At 36.0% G+C, this 22,116-nt stretch overlaps 1 protein-coding gene across 1 annotated transcript; it reads right to left on the bottom strand.

The window, feature by feature from the left end:
* Nucleotides 1-5,512: 5,512 nt before the first annotated feature.
* Nucleotides 5,513-21,966, bottom strand: LOC140742955 (uncharacterized). Its single transcript, XM_073074062.1, has 8 exons — nt 21,623-21,966; nt 19,277-19,564; nt 18,378-18,575; nt 13,333-18,202; nt 12,684-12,807; nt 8,698-8,876; nt 7,613-7,729; nt 5,513-6,278 (listed from the first exon to the last, which is right to left on the bottom strand). The coding sequence occupies exons 1-8, from the start codon at nt 21,797-21,799 to the stop codon at nt 6,133-6,135; spliced, it is 6,099 nt and encodes a 2,032-aa protein (XP_072930163.1). The 5' UTR covers nt 21,800-21,966; the 3' UTR covers nt 5,513-6,132.
* Between the last annotated feature and the right edge of the window lie 150 nt (nt 21,967-22,116).

Raw genomic sequence — 22,116 nt, 5'->3', positions numbered from 1 at the left:
AATCTTAACTTAGGTTGATTACAGATGTCCATGACCGGCATTTGCCACTTATCATCAAGTGGACTACATGCCCGTTTGTTCAATATTATAAAAAGCCTTATGAAAACAAGCCACAATCGGTTCCAGGAAACGAAACTATCGGTGTTAAGGACGTCTATGAAAGAAGAATAAACCATCATCTGTTCCGCAAATTGTACTTATAATGATTCCACGTGTCCAAGGTACAATATATCGAATTTAAAGCCAATTTGAAGATAATAATTTTGCTACTTTTCCCATTCATTTCATTTCATTATTGGTAAAAGTAAAATGAATGAAAAAGAGTATAATACAAACGTAACATTTCAACGACACTCGTGTATTGTGTACCGAGATATGAAAGTGTATACACTCGTACAATGTTATGTTATTACCTAATTCTCTTAACTCTTAACTTAACTAGCAGTTATGGTCAATACCCAATAGGGTACCCATTAGGACCGACCAGGTTAGATACATTAGGTAATAACCTAATGTATCTACCTGGTTGCTCCTAAATTCTTGTTACTGGTTAATTTGTTTTTTGTCAGAGGTCTAATAAACAAGTTGAAAATCTGTCGTGATGAAAGTGTATACATTCGTACAATGTTATGTGATTGTTATTAATTCTCTTAACTAAATAACCAGATAGCAGTTATGGTCAATACCCTGCTACCTAATGTATCTACATAATGCTGGTTAGTCCTAATTGTTGTTACCTACTGGTTAATTTGTTTTTTTGTCGGAGGCCTAATAAACAAGTTGAAAATCTGTCATGGGTTAGCAGCATGCAGAATTTGTTCTAGTTCCAAGGTAGATAGCGCTATTTAGATAAATAATTACAGTTAAACTTAAGGTACCTATTTAATGTTAGCATTCTATACCCTTCCAGAGTATTAAATAGTCTACCTGATACACCGTATCTAAATATATATAACTCAAAGGTGACTGACTGACATAGTGATCTATCAACGCACAGCCCAAAACACTGGACGGATCGGGCTGAAATTTGGCATGCAGGTAGATGTTATGATGTAGGCATCCGCTAAGAAAGGATTTTGATCAATTCTACCCCCAAGGGGATAAAATAGGGGATGAAAATATTAATTCGTAACGCGAGCGAAGCCGCGGGCAAAAGCTCGTCATAACATACGATGACCATTGATCGTGCTAAAAACGTGGCGTGTCAGGCATTTTTATCCAGAAAAATCCGAAAAAATCTAATAGGTACTTACAGTCTCATATTTCAGTATCAAGATTTTTTTAAATAACACGTTCATAGCAGCATGATATAGTACAGTGGGCAAACTCCTTTATACTACAAACTACATAACCGCACTGTAACTCTGGTTTAATTTAATAACTTCTTGCATCGATATCCGAGCTTTGCAAGCGGATGGCGAAGTTCGAAGCCAGCCGGTTCATAGCTGAGCTAACTCGATAGGTGTATGCGGACCGTAATTGAATAATGCTTTGCATGCGGCCTATTGAGACGATGCACAGATGAATGTCTGGAACAGTGGTTGCCAAAGAATTTAACTTAGTTGAACTCAAATTTCAACATTGTTTAAATATATGTACTATCTAAGGCTTTATAGGCTAAATATGTTTGTGTGTTTCAAATAGAAACATTCCACCAAATGTTAGCATTTGTAACGAATTCAAACTAGAAGGCCAACATTAAATCGTGTTAAAACAAGAAAAACAAATTTTATCCACGGTAAAATCTAAAGCTACAATGCTACTTCTTAACTACAGCGCTAGTAATTTTTAGAGTTATATTAAAATAATTCCAACATAAAATGTAAACATTCTTTGTCCTTCAACTTACTAACATGGTTCTGAGTTTAACAGCCCGAAAGAACAAAAGATTGAGAACAGCTGGTCTAGAACTATAGGAAGTCTACGTAGATGCCTAGGTATTGTGCGGAGCTCGAGGCCGCGAAAGTAGGACGTCGAATGTACTCTCGGAATGAGGTTACAGCTTCGAATGTATAGCTTTGGGTATGTATGCTGGAAACATTGAACTCAGCGATTAATCGGGTTTCGATAACGAAGCACAGTTTGCATTTCCCGGCACATAAGTTTCTTAATTTAAATTCAATTTGTGTTACGCTGCAAGATTTCTGTTCGCCGCGCGATTGGGCGCTGCTGTTTGCTAATTTTATTGTATGCATGTAGTTATATCGTAGCGAGAGCCTTGTGGGTGAAACTCGGCCTCTCAATCGAGAGTTTGAGATTCACATCCCAGCCTCATATCTCATCTTTTCAAAGAAACATGCATATTAGAAATTAATTATCACTTACATTACTGTTCGAGATAAAGTACCTATTTCAAGTCAATCAATCCGCACTTGTACAGCGTGGTGGATCTTATCCTTTTCATTTTGAGAAGAGACTCGAGCTCAGCAGTGGTACAATCGCTAAGAAACAGCAATCACTAACAATATTTTACATTCGTATATAAATCAACTTTAGGCATCGCTAATTAAGTAGATGCTAACCTATTCGTAAAGGAAATAGACATACTCTTATTGCATCGTACACCTACATATCTAGGTATAAGATCTCTTCTCAGAAGTCACAACGGAAAGTACTAAATTGGTATTACTTTTGTCTTTATAAGTGGGTTTGTTATTATACATAGTTTTCACAAATGTTTTTGGAATCTACTCTAGTAGACTGCAGTTGTGCAGCAGTCTAGAAAACTTGATAAGAGGTTTTGCCGTGTTGATCAGTCTTATAAAATGTAAAATATAAAAAATCGGGTATTCGCAAGAATTATTTACTTCCATTAACAGAATTCCATGTTTTATAACCCAGTGTCCACCTTCCAATTCGGACTTGGCCAGCGCTGTAGACTGTGCCCTTACCCCTCTTACTGTGAGAGACTCGTGCCCAGCAGTGGGACACTGAGTTGACGACAACTGCTTCATGACGGTATAAGGTAAGTTCTGCAAGTTATATTGATATTTTGAGGGTATACCCTATTTTCATTGGGGCTATTTGGTTTTAACCACCACGCGAAGCCGTACCATGTGATTTAATCGTCACACGACATCAAATAAAATAGCCGAAAAAAGATACCACTACATTTCTGCATGTATAAGGACTATGTAAATAAAAGTCTATCTTTAAAAAATCATTTATTATTCAAATAACAAATCACTGATTTAATAATTATAAATTTAGAAAACCATAGGTAAATCTTATCAAAAATTCGCTTATACTATATTAATGTTAGAACGTGCATTAATTTCCAAGCTTACTGCTTCATAAGTACTAATTTTAAGAAACCGAAGTAGCAAATAAGCTTTGTTTCCAATTTATACTAAGAGTTCACATGAGTGACACACTCGTGTACATTCCTAATCAACTCAAAATAGAGTTGGAGTCGTACGTGAGATATAATATGGCCGTTGCTACTTCCAAATTCTAAGTTGGAACAACTCAAGAAAATTTCTGCTTTAACAGTTTTTGCCAAAACACAGCACTACTGTCGTGTTATAGCAAAAATGTGCGGCATTTTCTCCACAGGAAGATTATGCCTTCATGAATATTATAAAATAATTATTTTTTTATAATATTATTATAGAGATTGAAAATTATTCATTGTATTTTTTTCCGACAAGAGATTCAAATCAACGTTCTCGTATATGCTTTTTACAAATTAACAAACTTTGGTATTTCGAGATATTTGAGAGGAATTCAAGATATTTTAGTGAAACTATATTATATTATTACTTATGCTAATTTATGAGTAATAGTCTGATTCATAATTAGGTGTCCAAAATGTAAACAAAGAAATGTCACTGTCAAGATTAACAAGAAACAAAAACATTAACAAACTCAACAAAATACGAAAACTTTAACAACTGTACGCAATTTAACAAACGCGCTATGAAAACGAGAAAAAATTCGAGTTCGATCACAATCACGAAAATGAATAATATCAGCTACGAAACTTAAAAATGCGGCACAAAAAATGTTTTGGATTCCGATTGTGTTACCATTATCACATTTTAATTTTCTACCATAAACTTAGTTTTTAATTATTATTACTGTATGAAACAAAATCGACGTGATATAAATATTAGAAAATGTGAATTAAAGTTAATTTATTTAGATTATTATTTTATTATTGTTGTATTACTTTAATATCGTCAAAAATAAGAAACTACCATTTTAAACGTATTTTCTTGATAGGTCAACACCTTTGTTTACATTTTGGACACCTAATTATGAATCAGACTATAATTTAAGTCTGCATTGATAAACGACTGTATTAAGAAATTAAACATAAAGCAAAAAGCAAACATCAATTTTTGCGTAATTAATTCCTTATTTAAATACATTGTCATGTTTTATTAATACATAACACTAAATATAGTTATTATATGACACCGTGCTTATTATTTTGAAGCCCTAACTCACACACAAGATACCATAAAATTGTAAATATAAGGTTATGGCGTTACAGTAAAGGCACTAATGGCTAATTAGTAAAAATAAAGAAAATAATTATAATTAATAATTATTTTAAAATTGAAACATTCGAAACTATTCTATCAAACGGTGGATAGACAGAATTTCAATTAATTAAAAAATCAATAATAATGAAGTTGTATTTTTTGTATAAAAAATACATATTTAATAATAAAAATATTAATAAGAAATTACGTAATACAGCATGAAAAAGTTAGAATTTAATTTTTATCTAAGTATACGCTCGTTACAAATACGAAAGCATGCGCTTAAAAATATATTATACATAATAATCAATTTATAAATAAAATATGAGATAACAAAATCACTCAAAGTTAACATCACTGGCTGTATATAAAAAATATAGAAAACAAAGAAAAAAAAGACAACCTCATGTTTAATAATCTCAGATAAAAATCTCAAGTTAAGAAGTTTTATTTTTTAATGAAATAGATCCATATTAATATAATCTATATTAAAGACTTGCATGTAATCAATCAATGCATGCAATCAAGCACTAACCACAGCTCAATCAATCAGTAATCATTAATCAGTATTTCTAATTTCAATAGGTATTTTTTTTGTTATTTTACTAAGCTCTCCAAACAGTCAGCGCATGTCTTTAAAATATAGTTGTATATAAAAATGTGAATAAATAAACATGTTATATGAATATATTATATTTTTTTATCACTTGTAGTAAAATCACAGCAACTGAAGAAAGACCAGGCGTTATAATGAGATCTAACAGTTTTCACGGCCGATATATATTTCACGGCCGATTCTTCTTTTCCATAACGAAACACCTTGTGAAGTGGTGGTAGTTGTATTGACATTCAAAAAGTGCTCTGTAAAGAACCTATTTTGAATAAAAAAATTGATTTGATTTTATTATATCATTTTATACATCAACATAACTTAGGTTTAAGACCTAATACATACAATATATTTACTGAGTTTTATAATATAAAATCATCTCATAATCACTTAGCGTTCCAATTGAAAATTACAGAACATTGGCCACACATAATAAAATTCAAAGCATTCAATCGATTTACACGTTAACATTACAACGGTTACGCGGATTCGTTTCACTACATGCGTTATCATGAATATTATGCGGTCTACTTCCATTCATAGAAAGCTTATCGTCGCAACTACTAACACCGTGGAACGCAGAATTACTAACTATACTACCAACAAAAATCGTCTCTTTTACTTTCAAACCTCTTGCTAGATATTTCGAGTAGATCGGCTTAACCGCTAGATTGGCACCGAGATTTTGACGGGCCGATGTGCCGGCAATGAAAAGCACGTTGGAACTTGTCCATACACTGCCGTCACACGCTGTTATCGATCGAACAAAATAAACCGCCGATATCGGTCGCGGTGGACAAACTATCGCCGTCACGACATATTAAAATCGGCCCCACAATAATCTCGTTCTCGGTATCGACTCGGTGACGGTGCGGTGGACGACCTTACGCGTAGTTTCCACCAGGTATTTGGCCGAGCCAATACGCTGTGTTCTTTTTTGAAAAGGCCCTTTTTTAGTTTCACGGTGTTAGAACTTAGCGACATTATATCGATGGTGTACCTATTCCACGTTATTCCTATAGTTAAGTGGAGTTAAACGACCGCGCTACTGGCCATCTGGTTGAGGCCGCAGGTGCCGTCGCCGCGGAACACGCGGTAGTAGCCCTGCTCGCCCCACGACTTGCCCCACGAGTTCTTGATGATCCAATAAGGTAGGTGTTTGTGGAAGAGCGGGTAATCTGGAAACAATCATGAGGGCATAAGAAATATAGAGGGACACACATATGTAGGTCAATATGGCTGACCGGCCATTAGTTAGTTAGATAGATAGTTTCGTATTTATTTATTTTATTGTGTAAAGCAGCGTTTGCCAGCCTTTTTCAGTGCACGGACCCTTAGGAAATCAAGCACAGTTTTCACGGACCCCCTTAATAAAATAAACAGCAAAAAAAATGGATTAGGTATTTATTTTAGTTATTACAGATACAAAAAAAAACAAATACAGAAGGTTATATTTATTATAGTTATATTATAACTGTTTATTATGAAAAATATGAAAAAAAAATGCGAAGGTTGGTGTTGCTTTTTTGCAACCAAATCAGGGATATTCGGGTTCATGTTGCTACTAAGCTGTAATCTCAAATCAGATTCTACTTGTAATCTGTTTCTGTATTTGTTCTTTTTTTTTGTATAAATAAGAGTAGACAATGCCTTTTCACATTGTTATACATCATTGGCTGCATCTTTTTTAATTTTTTAAAATATCGTGTGCTTAGATCACATTTTTCTAATAATGAGTGATTTATGCATGGTCCAGAGATGACACCGCGGACCCCCATACATATACTCGAGAACCCCCAGGGGTCCGCGGACCATAGGTTGGGAAACGCGGCTGTAAAGCATATAAATTACGTCAAATAACGATACATAAAGTCCAATTAAATGCTACCTTTACAGGTGTTACACATGTCAAAACTTAGTTTACATGATAGAATTAACAATAAAAATATTAATATTAAAGGTAAATGATGTTAAGACGTATGCAATCATCTCAAAATAATTATCAATAATAATAATTAGTGGGCTATTTAAGTTATTGAGGAACTACTTAGATTAGCTTCTGCGCTAAACAACCACTGTTATTAGGCGGAAATAGGTATTACGGTGGTGCCGCCGGAGTCGACGGCAAACAACATAAGGATGAGGATGGAATATTGATTATTGAAATAATAACTTGTATAATCAACACGTATTTCGTACCATAACACCACAATAACATAAATTAATTAACTGTATAAAAAACAAGGACGAAATACAAGGAAAATAACAAACCACATATTTGTCAAACATACACAGGTCTTATAATAATATATGGCATATTACTATTACTATTACTAATACGCACTTGGCCAGCGCGGTGGACTATGACCTAATCCTTCTCACTCTGAGAGGAGACCCGTGCCCAGCAGTGGGACAGTAATGGATTGATGATGATGATGATGATGAAGAGAGGCCGAACTTCAAGCACTTGGCGGCTGTTCGATTTTCAAAACGATATAGATGAAAATATTACCTTTAGTTCCATATCCGACAATTAGAACTCCGTGATCCAAATTCTTCGGATTGCAGAGCATCTTCCACGGGTGGGACACGCCGCCCACGTAGAACTGCATCGCATTTGCGTTAATACCTGTAACAAGAATACATTTATTAACTACAACCCCTTCAACCCCTGCACGCATTGTCTCTTTTTTTATAATATAAGAGTAGCAGACGAGCATGCAGTCCACCTGATGGTAAGTGGCTACTGCCGCCCATGGACATCTGTAATCAACCCCAAATAGGATTAGATATTCCTACCTGAGGTCAGCCACAGATGCGCCGCTACCCCTGAGGACTAAGCTGAAACGCCTCGGAAAAGTCTGTCTCCCTTACCACACCCTTCAAACCGGAACACAGCAGCGCTTAACACTGCTGTTATTAGGTAGAAATAGGTGTGGCGGTGGTGCCGCTGGAGTCGAACCACGAAGGGTTCTACCACCTTCAAAATTCTCCTTTAATTTTTGAAGTGTGCGGCACCTGCGCCTTGTGTATTTCTTAATCAATTAACCAAATTAAGTAAAGTCGTAGGTCAGGAGCTCGATAGGTGCCCGCCAAGTAAAATAATTACTTAATAATCATTCTTTCCAACAGTTTGCCTACCAACGAATGGAATTTGACAATTTCCGCCTATTAGAAATTGTCTTTCGGTATTTAGTAAGCAAAAAGTAAGTAAGAGACTCAAAGGCGGTTCGGTGCTACGAAAAGTGCACATCATCGATCCTGGATATTATTGGAAAGCAGTCAATAAACATTCATTGTTTTTTTTGGTGGTTTTAACATTAATTGAACGAGCATGCAGTCCACCTAGTCAATGGGCTCTGTCGGCAATGGCCCTCTGTAATCAACCTGATAATATCAGTATTATCTGAAGTTGGCTACAGGTGCATCACTACCCCTGAGGACTAAGTTGGAACGTTTTGGATAGGTACCTATACCTCCTTTATCACCTTTCCTGTTATTATGGAATCTTCGTCGTAATGGTGCTCCGAAGTAGAACCACATAGGTTTGCACACCAACCGTTGTGGCCAACAGTGTGGCATGGGGGGAATACTTGCCAATAGATATAGGTCCATTCTTCACGAGCCATTTCGCCATGTCAGTCTCATTGCTGGTGATGTTCACCGCGCTGGTGATCTGGACCTTCGACAGCGTCCTGTTGAACGAGCACTTGTCGTTCTCGCCCTCGTAGGGATAGTCGTTCTCTGTCTCCAAACCACCCAACTCTTCTATTGCTCTGTAATTATTAAAAATACACATAAGTATAATATATTCAACCCGGAAAGCTTCAATCTCCTGTAAATATTATTAGAGATGTAAGTTTGAAAGGTACGACCGGTATAGTTCGAACGAACAGATACCACTGTCACACCTACTCGTATATAGAGTGAAACAGTTCTTACGTATCGGTAGAAGAGTGTGAATGCCGGGCGACTTAGGTACATGACACGTTCGGCCCCGTTCGACTTACATATGAAGCCGTGAGACGATAATTTTATCAAGTCTTCGGGTGTGGCAATAAATCAGTAAGTTTTTTTTTTATAATATAGGAGTAGCAGATGAGCATGCAGTCCACCTAATCGTAAGTGGCTACTGCCGCCCATGGACATCTGTAATCAACCCCAGATAGGATTAGATATTCCTACCTGAGGTCGGCCACAGATGCGCCGCTACCCCTGAGGACTAAGCTGGAACGCCTCGGAAAAGTATGTCTCCCTTACCACACCCTTCAAAACGGAACACAGCAGCGCCGAACACTGGTGTTATTAGGCAGAAATAGGTGTGGCGGTGGTGCCGCCGGAGTCAAACCACAAAGGGTTCTACCACCTTCAAAAGGTTCAGGTAGAACCCCTGGTTCAATGGAATTGGTTATAGACGGTTATAAACGGCAGTGACCATTTACACACAGATGGATTGCATGCTCGTTTGCTACTCCAATCTTACAATAAAAGTAAATAAAAATTTCGCTCGTATGATCACTTCTAAATGACATGGAAAATATTCAAGAAAATTAAAAAATATACAGGCTACCATTTGGACGCAAAGTGATAAAGTTCCGCTTATTTTAAGAAAAACCCGTTGATAAGTAAAATAGGGATCAAAGAAAAAAACCCTGACCAATATATTTCTATGTAGGTATATGAACATTTCCTGATGTTATCAATACTATATTTTCTAAAAACATCTGTCTTAACCATACGTCACCTACCCATTCTACTTGCAAGTTGACTATTTACAATAAATTACGCATTTGGCATGTTACTCACACGTTATGTGTAGCTATTTTTACAAAACAAAGAAATAAACCCAGGGTAATGTACATAAACCGTTATCATACTGTTTGACCGCAATGTCAGATTTATCACTAATGTTCTAACGAAATAACTCGAAGGTGAATTACCTACTGGGTTATTTCAGGATAATTACATTCCAATAACATGTACTTAATGTCAATTTACAAAGTAGAACCCTCTGTGGTTCGACTCTGGTACCACCGCCATACCTATTTCTGCCTAATAAAAGCAGTGTTAAGCACTGCCGTGTTCTTGTTTTAAGAGTGCGGTTAGGGAGAGATACATTTTCGAGGCATTCCAGCTTAGTCATTAGGGGTAGGAATCGAATCCTATATGTAGTCAATTACAGATGTCGATGGGCGGCAACATCTACGCACCATCACGTGAACTACTTATTGTCTGATATTCCTATATAATAAAAAAACTGCAATTGCAATAACACATTTCATTAGATGTAATTGTATAACCTTGACCGATTCATCATCTTAAAGTGAACATAATATATTCATATTCATAGAGATAAGTTTGTTTTTATAAGCATTGCGTGGGTGGCCTAACCGCTAAACTAAAGCTCAGACTACATGAAGTGTTGAGGTTAATGTATGTCTACAGACATTGAACGTGCCATAAACGGACCGGGGCACATAAAATGTTATTTTTTTTTAATATAATATAGGAGTAGCAGACGAGCATGCAGTCCACCTGATGGTAAGTGGCTACTGCCGCCCATGGACATCTCTAATCAACCCTAGATATGAATAGATATTCCTACCTGATGTCGGACAGAGATGCGCCGCTACCCCTGAGGACTAAGCTGGAACGCCTCGGAAAAGTATGTCTCCCTTACCACACCCTTCAAACCAGAACACAGGAGCGCTTAACACTGCTGTTATGCGGCAGGAATACACATAATATATATATTTATATTTTTCTATACACGCCCTATGTCTGCGCGGAAGCGTTAAAATAAATACATCAATAAACATTGTAAAGGAAAATCTATTTTGTCTGCCACAGACATGTATTCTGACACGCCCTATGTCTGTATATTCTGGTACGTAACGAGTTCATTCGTGTGAACTAATCGAATGTAATTGAATTTAACTATGAGTAATGTAGTAGAGTATGTCCGCCTTGAACAAGTTAAGAATAAATATACCTTTTTTTTTTTTTTTTTTTTTCTCGAGGGGGAAACCTTCAAAAGGTACCCGACGACGTGGGAGCGACGCCGGGTTATGTGGGATTTTTACCGCACTAAAACCCCCCCGGTGGCCGTCCTCAACGCTTGTTGGAGAACTCCGGGATCTCCGACGGAACACAACCGGAGCCCTCCAAGCGCGATGCCCCGATCGGGCTCTACCCTGGAGGAGCAGCTTTCGCTCCTCCCACACCATGTAGTGTTTACGACGGTATGCGACCACACATACCGCCGTCCTTCCCGGGGTCGCTAGCTGGACGGTTCGAGCTCCCACTCTTGCCGCCCGCAACCCCGGAAGCCCCCTTTTAGTCGCCTCCTACGACAGGCAGGGGATACCGTAGCCCTATTCTAGTCCCGGAACTACAGGGACAAAGAATAAATATACCTACAAACAAACAGATACATTTATGATAACTAAACAAACATAAAAATAAATAAACTATCATGATATAATGAAACCAATGCTTGTCTTCGATTAATGTTAAAATCGACGATATTTTACATTCCCGCTTTTCGGAAAAAATGTTAAATCGTCCTTAGTAACGCAATGAAATTCGCTAGAGTATGGATGTAAGAAACTTGAAATAGATGCATGTAGTCGGCACGTAAATACCACACGCTTATATTAGAACCGAATCAAGGACAGATTGCACCGAATCATTCTCAGTAATATTTCAATCAACATACATCACCACTACATCAATAAGGCTTACTTATTTTTAAGATAGTATCGAAACTCTAATAAATTAATGCAACAAATTCTTACATTTAATTTGGTTTTGTTTCATTGTTAATAAATTACAATAAATGTATTAAGTAGTAGACTTTTTCTCCGTAAACGAATCTCCATGTTTATCATTCGAACATAATTTACATATAATAAAATACTTTGACTTTTAACACCCCCAAATAAGACTCGCATTTTTTAAAGTTCTGTAACATAAACTCATATAATAATTATATATGTATTAAGAAATTGTTACATATACCTACGGTTGCACTAATGTCTACATTGTCTCCTCCGAGAGAATGACGTCAACGGTTACACACGTTTTTCTTAACGTTGGCACTTGAACAACATAATGTTTATTAATGCAACGGAAATTCCTACAATTTTACTGCGTGTTTGTTTTTTCAGGAACACGTATTGTGATCACGATTTTAACAACAAACAAATTCGAACAAATAGATGAAACATTTGGTTAACATTTGCATTACAATTCCTTGTAGATTACATTGTTTATTTAAATTGTACTGATAAATCCATGGCCACTATTTCAACAAATAAAAAAATGGACGCATCAGCAACTTTTTTTAAGTATTATTTCGCATTGCCACAGATAATACTTGCAGTTAACTAAATACTACATTGTTTGAAACAAGTTTATTTGCTGGCAATATTTCTTGATAGAATTGGGCAAAAAACTATTTTTTCTCTTATTCGGAATATAATTAGAGGCCTCCGCTTCTTCATTGGCCCTAATTCCGACTCTGACCATAGCTAACATAACGCAGGAATATGTATTTAAATGAGGATTAGGAAGAGGTTTACCTGTAAGCGTTATCTGGTAGACCACCATTGCATCCATCATCAAGCTTGTCACAGTCCACCAACTCTTGTTCGGAGAGTGACAAGAGCTGGCCAGATTTTATCTTCCATTGACCTTCCACATTTCCTGTCAAAATGATTAATGATTGGTTACTTAATAGCGATTGTTATTAATAATCAATCTATTCAATGCTTCGCCTACCAAAATAGAAAAAAATCTATCTACTGTTTGTAAAAAAATAGGATAAACTGAACTCTTTAAGTAAAATCTTAGAATGGTAGAAGTCTGCGACAGCAGAACAGAGGCGGTGGTGCGACAATTATTTGTCCTGTGACGCAGTGTTAACAGTAACACTGTTTGGCACACGGTGTATGGCCTATCGATCTCAGACGTAAAGAGGAGCAACGAATCTGTATGCAACTTCTGATAGAACGCCTCAAACGCCCATGGACTACAGTAAACGGACAGATTCAATTCGTTTAATATGAGTCACCCATAAAGACTATTAATGTTCCACTTGTTGTCAAGAGTTTGAACACACTATATGTCGGTCTGTCCTATTGTATGGCTTTTATCCCGATCATTGAAATTGTCATCTCATTTAATTATATAACTTTAGTTTATTTAATTTAATAATAAAGAGTAACTTACCTGTAACACTGAAAGCCCAGCAACTACCGCATGAACCCTGGTCCTTGACCTCTGTCACGGCATCATGGTCCCGCCAGTCAAATTTATTAGGCAGCGGCACTTCAGGGATAGTTGCCTTCCTCAAAGGTATTTGATTTGCATCACGCATTTTTGGCTTAAGCCCCAAGTACCGAGTACTGAACTCTTCGTAGGTGAGATCTGCAAACCGAGTCACGCCATATCTTGCGGTTCCGCGCTCATGAATATTCATCTCATGTATTTTCCTAATATTCTCCTCGAATATTTTAAAGCGTTTAAGCATCTCTGCGGGTTCGTTTTCGTACTGTGGCTTGTAGGTTGCTATGAAATCAAAGAACAGGTGCTCGGCCTGAATTTGACGATATATGTCCGAAGTAACTCCCGCTTGATAGTCACACGATACACGGAAGTTTGGCGGGTGATCTGTCCAGGGCCGGAACCAAACATTCACGCGACAGAATTTGTTCTGGCCCACGTTCTTCTCGAACTCGCAATCTTCATTAACACTCAACGCCAGACAATTAGTTATACCAACTTCGATCTTCATTCTGTAGTGTATGCCCGCAATCACCTGCTTTTCCAGTGAGAATATCCTCACAACTTTCTGTTTACGCGGATGCGGATATTTCGCTTCTATATGTTTTACAGCTTCCTTTGCTAACTCCATTGCGTTTTCGGCACTCTCAAACTCTATATGAGCTTCTAATGGAGTTTCATCATCTTCGCAATTCACATCAATGTGCCGGCCATTGTTGATCCAGAGCCGCTCAAAAACATGAGATATGCAGTGCCTTCTAGGCAGATGTTCCAGATAGTCACACTTCGTAACATTATCGACCCATTCGTATTTTAAACAAGATGTATAGGCCACATCGAAATCTATTGTAGTAACTCGGCCAGTTGTTAATTTAGTGGAATAGCTATTTATCTCTAAAAGCCTTTGTTTATATCTGTGGGTGGATGACATTTCTAATTTTTCCAAAGATTCTTCAACCATATCCTTAATCATTACATAGTCTGGATCAATGTCAGTAGAATTGGACGAAATTGATCGCTTTTTTCGTTTCATTTGGGGTGGACCACATTTCACTCTTATTTTTTGAATGCTTCTGCTGTTAGGTAATGGCCACAAATAAGAAATGCATGATTTTTCTGGTATTGTAGTGTCTACTTGGCAGTCGAAACGCTTTCGATAATCACCATCTTTAGAGCAATTAGTATGAACAATTATGAAAGTCATGGTGATTGGCATGTTAGAGTCCAAGGTGGGAATTACGTAGGGTTCCCCCTGTTGTAGTATTTTATGCTTAATTCTTTTGGACTTTTCAAGTTCTTTAACAGACGCTTCAATTAATGCCGGTATCGACAAACCTGTTATTGTTTCGAAATCGACGTTGTCGTCGCACACCACAGAAACGTCTTCGACGATGAGTTGATCATCCAGTGAAGGCCATAATCTAACAAGACATAATCTGTGATTTAGGCCACTAAGTTCATCGCAGTCGTGCAAATCAGATTCGTCCTTATGCTTTATGCAGTACGTATAAGCCGTTTCAATGTACATTCTTACCATATTAGCACCCATAGTTTTGCTTGTTTGAAATGCATGTATGGTAATTAATTTTTGTAAATTATTTGTATCAGACTTGTCATTCAAATTTTGTAAAGCACGTTCAGCATAATAATACCGTATATCTTCATCGACATAGTCATCATCAAAACCTAACTGTCTTTTATTTCGTTGTAAGACTCGTCCTTCATAGGGGTCACGCTTATTTCTGTATTCTACACCAAGACTGTCGTCTTCAATATCATCTTCATCTTCGTCTTCATCTTTATCGCAGAACACTTTAATTTCTTTACGGTGTAACCATGGTTGGCTCCAAATTTCAGCATGACAATAAAGTTTTACTTCATTATTGCGAATACAATTTGTAGATTTTCTTGAATCAATAGGACAAGAAGTAGGGGAGGCTATAAAATCAATCTTATATATTATACCAGACACTATTTGTGAGGTAGCATGTTTTACTTCTACAACTTCATGGCGTACTTTACATTTTTTCACATGTTGATATTGTTGTAACGATTCCTGTGCAAAAGTTCTAAATTTTTTATTACTAGGATCTTCAATTTGTAGACCACCAATCATTTTTCTTTCCGAGTATTGCTTTCTATGCAAACCCCCTAACGTGCGAAGTTTAAGCTGCTTATTTTCTTTTTGATTTTCTACTTCTTGACCAATCTGATGGTAATATTCAGGATCCATCTCCAACTGACCACCAACAATGTGTCTGACTTTTCTGGTAGCTGGTTCATCTGGCACTGGCATTTCGCATTGAGTTACAATATTCTTTATTTTCAGCCACTTTTGTTCAAATACTTCAGCACGACAGCTAAATTTAACTGCTGGATTATTTACCTCACATACGGAAGACGTCGGTTTCCTTTGAGTATCTAACTCGCAATTAGTTGGAGATATATCAAACCATATTTGCGTAAGAGACCCCGCGACAACTTGACGTGTTACATTGTTAACATTTATGACATCGTAGTGTTGTGAACCATCAGATGACTGCATAAACTGCGCTAGGGATTCTTTAGCCAATGTTTTATACTTTGGATCTGTAGGATCATCTGGTTTTTTTCCTCCAACAAGAAAACGTTCGCCCCTGGACTGGTTGGAATTCGTTGATCTCTTTGTTCTGCTTACCGATTCATCTAGTTTACAATCAATTGTAATATCCGTTTTGTTCAGCCACGGTCGTTCCCATACTTTAGAATGACAGCTAAATTTAACAGCTGGATTCTGTACTTCGCATACAGAAGATGTTGGTTTTCTTTCACTGTCTAACTGGCAATTAGTTGGTGATACATCGAACCATATTTCTGTACTAGACCCCGCGACAACTTGACGTGTTACATTGTTAACATTTATGACATCGTAGTGTTGTGAACCATCAGATGACTGCATAAACTGCGCTAGGGATTCTTTAGCCAATGTTTTATACTTTGGATCTGTAGGATCATCTGGTTTTTTTCCTCCAACAAAAAAATTCGATGATCTCTTTCTTCTCGACCTGGGTATTTCATTTTCGAGGTCGTTTTCACATGTAACATTTACCTGTCTGCCATCTTCTAACCACGGTCTCTCCCATACTTGTGCCTGACATTTTCGTAATGGTTCACTTTTTATCAAATTACAAGTGTTTATATCTACTTGAAAATCATTAGAGCAAGTTGTGTACCCAACAACGAAGTTCACATGAGTTAAAAGACCCGCAATTATTTGAGTTTGAACGGATTGTATTTCTACAAGCTTCTGTTTATTATTTTTATTGGAATTAATTTCCAAATACTGCAAAGCTTCTTGCACCATTTCAAGAATTTTAGGATCCGTATCATTTTTATTATATATTTTATGATGGCCGAAACCTGAAAAGGTTTCATCTATTGATCTTTCAGAGCATGAATGAGTTATTTTCTTCTCTTTAAGCCAATGTCTTTCGTGAATTTCTACTTCACATATACTTGACCCTAAATCTTCTAGTATTGTGCAATTTTTCCTTTTTAATAAAGGAATTTGTTTTTTACAATCGGTATATGCAAGGATTAATATCATCCTTGTCAGAGTACCTGAAACTTTCTGAGTATTCGCAGAAACTATCCTTTGAATTGTCATAGCATTTAATCGAGATGATGCCAATTCTATTTCGTTTAGAGCTTGTAAAGATAACTTCTGAAGAAGAGGATCATTTAATGGAACATTATTGAATCTACCTATACCATTTTTGTTTATAGATTCATCATGACAAAAAGCACTTAATACTTGCGGAATATTTTTATCCGAAGTATCAATTATGCCATTGCAAATTTTCTTAATGGTATCTTCTTTTTTACAGTCTGCTTTATCACACGGAATTATGACACGAGCTTGGATGTAGAAAAAATTTTGATAATTTTCTTTTTCTTCTTCCGCTGTTATTACATCCTGAAGCACACGAGTTTTAATTTCCATATCCATTTCATTTAGATGATCGACCATAACCTGGGCTAATGAATAAATATATTCTGCATTTTTAATATTCTTCTTGATCTTATAGTATTTTTCTGCCATTGCCATGATTTGCAAATCATGATCGTAACTTCTTTTTATTCTTTGTATATCTTCTGTAGCCTTTGAATCAAAACCAGCAGAATTAAAGAAATTGATTAAGTCCTCTATAGCTTTTCGCTTTCCCTCATCTAAAGTTGTCTGTGTTTCATCGTCTGCTTGTTTTACCTGACCCGAATTATCACTGTAATGTTTCGCGGTCTCAATATTTGATACAGCTTGCGCACTAAATTTTGATGAACCAGACGTTGTAGACTCTACGTTTATAGGAATACCTGTTTCAAAAAACTGATCATGTGGAATAATTTGCGACTCTAAATTTTTTATTTCTACTTCTGTTAAGGATTTTTGCTGTGCTTGAACATCTGTATGATGTATAGCTTTAAGAATTTCATCTGCTGATCCTGTGTTTGCAATTTTATCGTAATCAGGAGTAGGTTTGGGATAGTCATTTCGGTTATCTTTACCATCATTCGAAGGATTTATAACAATATCGTTACTTTGTTTATTTCCATCCTTATAACTTACGACCTCGCCATTGTCTCCATACAGCCATTCACTGGTACAGTTATTGGATACAATTGCTCGATATTTTGAACCATCGGGTAATTTAGCCCATGGTTTTTCTAGGACTGACACCTTGCAAGGCGATTTTGTAATACATTCTTCTGTTTCTTCTGAAGTACAATTGTTATAGTTAACAATGAGGGTCAATATGTATCGGACGCCATTAACAACCTAAAAATATATATATAATGAATAAAAATTTATAGAACATTAAATGATATTGGAGGGTGTCAAACTGTCCACCCAAAAAAGGATCGCAAAATCAGACTCGCGCATCAAGATTTCATACTATTGCAATTATACCATATAGTGTTTTATAATCCTTAATAGGATTTGTTATTCTTACCTGAACCTGCCTCTCCACATCAACCACAGAATCAAGACTGTGCCTTGCAATGGGGTCATGTTTATCAAGATGCTTTATTGCAAGTTCAGCCAGATCAGTCACACCGGCTGCCTGGATGTTGACATGTTGTGAACATCCTATACACGGCACACTAGGATGCTGTCGGGGAATAGCAATGAACTGTTCACCTGAAGTCACCTGAAAATATATATATTTTATGAAATATCAAATTGTTTATTAAATAATTATGCCCCACATGGAAAATGAAATCTCACTCCAGGCAGCTACAAACCAAGCTACACCATGCAATATTTACAGATTATGTTTATTATAATTATAATTAAGTGTAGTTAGAAAGGCAAGCCTATAGAAAAACAAATTAAAAGGTTCTCTATTAATAAAAAAACGCTATACATTATATTTCAAAAATTGAATACAACCTACATTAGGCATAAATCCTTACTAACATTATAAATCCAAAAGTAACTCTGTCTGTCTGTCTGTCTGGTTGTCTCTTCTTCACGCCTAAACCACAGAACCGATTTTAATGAAATTTTGTACAAAGATAGTCTGAGACCCGAGAAAGGACATAGGATAGTTTTTATCTCCCGGAAATCCCGCGGGAACTAGGGATGGCGATCTAAGATCGGTTAATCGGAGAATCGATCTTTTGGACCCAAAAAATCGATTATTTTAATTGATATTAGTAAGGATTCAATCGTAAACTATGCATTTGATCAAGTGATGATCTTTAGCAAAGTTGAAGGTACGAATTAACAGTTTTATGTATGTTAGTATGTTATATTATTTTCTTTTAAACGCGGACGAAGCCGCGAGCAAAAACTAGTAATTTACAAATAACTTACATTATTTATTCAAATATATGAAAAATAACTAACCGCAGCTGTGGTTTGAATTTCATTATCCAGTTGTATGGGTTGATAGTCAAATGTTGGTTCTGTTACAGTAGTCTGCTGATCCACGGAGGCCTCTTCCACTTTAGGAGAAGCATTACCAAGCTTGGTCTCCAAGTCAGCATCATGGCACTGATGCTCATTATTTTGAATGGACACCCCACTCTCCCCAAGATCCAAAATGGTAGCAGAGCATTTGAAAAGCTTGTGTTTATCCAAATTATGAACATCACTGGCTTTCAAACTACTCTCAATCCTGTATACATTTTCATCCTAAAAAATTTTGTTTGTCATTTTGTTTGTCTCAAAATTTCATTATTCATACACAGAATGTGGTAATGAACAATAAAATAGATGGTAATAGAATCCTTTGGTTCAACTCTGGAGGCACCACCGCCACACTAATTTTGACTAACAACAGTATTAAGCACTACTGTGTTCTGGTTTCAAGGGTGTGGTAAGGGAGACATAATAATTGGAATGTATCTTATTCCAACTTGGTCCATAGCAACAATACCTGGGACCAACCACGGGTAGGATACTGATTTTATCTGTGGTTGATTACAAACAATACAAATGTTTGTAATTGCCACTTAATGGCATTGGGTTGGCTGCTTGCCTGTTTCCTATTTCTGTCATGTACATAAATAATAGTTTTAAAAAACTAAAAAAACACGCTTTTATTGCTATTGGAACTAAAAACTAGAAAATAATTATTAAGTTCTTAAAATAATAATTCAATTCAGAGTGCATGATATTTGAGGTGAGGTGCTTGATATTTTAAATGTTACAATTATCTATTGGCAATTAACTATGAGAGAATCGTTATGCACAGTAAAATGCACCCCACACTTTTTACTCAGAATTGAATTATTATTTTAATAAACACCAGAGGAGTCGCCATGCATAGCCAGTTTTGTATGAGAGCTTTTTTGCAGCTTTTTTTAAAAGACCCCTGTCATAGCGCTCCGGGAATACCTCTAAGTGGCTATTGCTACCCATGGACTTCTATAATGAATTTCATAAGCTACTAGCTGACCCGAAAAAATGTTAAGGGTGAACAACCCTTATCATTTAGGGGGATGAAAAATAGATGTTGGCAGATTCTCATAGATACCGGATAAGCAGAAAAAATTTCATCAAAATCGGTCAAGCCGTTTCGGAGGAGTATGGCAACGAAAACTGTGACACGAGAATTTTATATATTAGATAGATATTTTGATATTCCGAAGTTGGTCACAAATGAGTCACTACAGAACACAGCATCAATTAACACTGTCATAAGGCAAAAAAGGGGTGGTGGTGGTGCTGCTTAGAGTCAAACCATAGAGGTTTCTACCACTTATAAAAAACTGTCATTATTTTAGATTTCAGTAAAAAACTATTTTAACTTTTTTTTAAACTCCATCTATCAATCTATTGTTCATACATAAAAGATCATGAGTTATTATTAATTCATTAACAAAAATAGGTTTAAATAAAAAAAACAAAACAGTTTAATAATATGCCCGATAGTGACTGGAGATAATAGCATAGGTCTTACTTTAGATAACCTTTCACAGTACTCATATAAAAATTAGATATATTCCTTCTCAATGTAAATGCCCTTTTATAATTAAAGTTATTACTAGCATATTATTTTTTCTTTTATTTCTTCCAAACAATACAGAAGCTTCATGCCTAAAATATGCTCTAGTTCTCAATGATATTCAAAACCTTAAATTTAAACAAAGATCATAAGATCATTATAAAGGTTGTAAGTAGCCATCAATGCAACTTATTTAGTTTTTCATAGTATTTCAATATGGGCTATTTTAGAAGTGTTTCAATTTTAAAATAAGCAATGCGGGCCAAGAAAAGATCCCCAAAATTACAGTTACACTCAAATAATTACTCATATTATATCATCACACTGAAATAATATCATCACTCAAAAAATTAAAGAATTAACAAAAAAAAATGCATCTGGGGATCTCCAAACCACTGTTTGCTGGAGTAATGGAATAAACCTATGTAAATGTTTATATAACGATACTAATCTATGTTAACGATAGAAATCGATGTGGATTTTGTCACAGATATCATCTATATTCATAATAACAATGCATGAAGTCATACCTAACACATAATTGATTAGGTATTAAATGTAGTTTTTAAGAAAATTTAAATAAAATTTTGCATTTCATCAATTTATTTTTTACGTCATTTTTGCCATTATTTGAAAATTAGAAAGGAGGGTATATTATGAGTGCGTAATTATAAATACCGTCAAGTAACAAAATAGCTGGTATCAAAAGAAAAAACACAGTCGAATATAAATTAGCTACTCACAAGTTTCTGCGCATCATTAATTACACCTTCTTCGTATGTGTACGTCTGTTCAGGCAAATTATTCAAATACTCGAGAAATCCATTGATAAGTTTCTCTTTTCTTTCTACACTTAGTTCACCAACACAACCGTGTATTAATATAAACTGAACCAAAAAGAACGCGCAATACCAACGCATGATTAGGACGAGCTCATCTCTTCGTGCGCGAATACTCAATAAAGACGACCGAAGCCTCGTTGGCCTATAAAAAGGCTTAATACGTCACAGTGGCAATCACTATACCAGGGTTTGTTTATTACATTTATTTACATTACTGGACATTTTTACACATGATTCAACAATATGACACTTATGACAAGAACCAAGGTGACAGTTGACACAAGTATTGACATTGACGTGCTATTATACGTTCAAAAGTTTGGGCCCCCTAAACCACGTTACAACGCCATAGAATTCTTTGTCACGGCAAATAATGTGACGCAGGTGTGAAGAAG

This window comes from Epargyreus clarus, unplaced genomic scaffold, assembly GCF_041222505.1.
Source record: "Epargyreus clarus isolate Ecla_fem2 unplaced genomic scaffold, WU_Ecla_fem_2.2 ptg000006l, whole genome shotgun sequence".
NCBI classification, from domain to species: Eukaryota; Metazoa; Arthropoda; class Insecta; order Lepidoptera; family Hesperiidae; genus Epargyreus; species Epargyreus clarus.
This window is presented reverse-complemented; position numbering and strand designations above follow the sequence as displayed.

Coding starts and splice junctions, on each gene's coding strand:
- LOC140742955 (XM_073074062.1), bottom strand. CDS start 21,799: ATGCGTTGGTATTGCGCGTTCTTTTTGGTTCAGTTTATATTAATACAC. Junction 18,203..18,377: donor ATGTGGAGAGGCAGGTTCAG/GTAAGAATAACA, acceptor ATATATTTTTAG/GTTGTTAATGGCGTCCGATA. Junction 8,877..12,683: donor CTACCAGATAACGCTTACAG/GTAAACCTCTTC, acceptor TAATAATTACAG/AGCAATAGAAGAGTTGGGTG.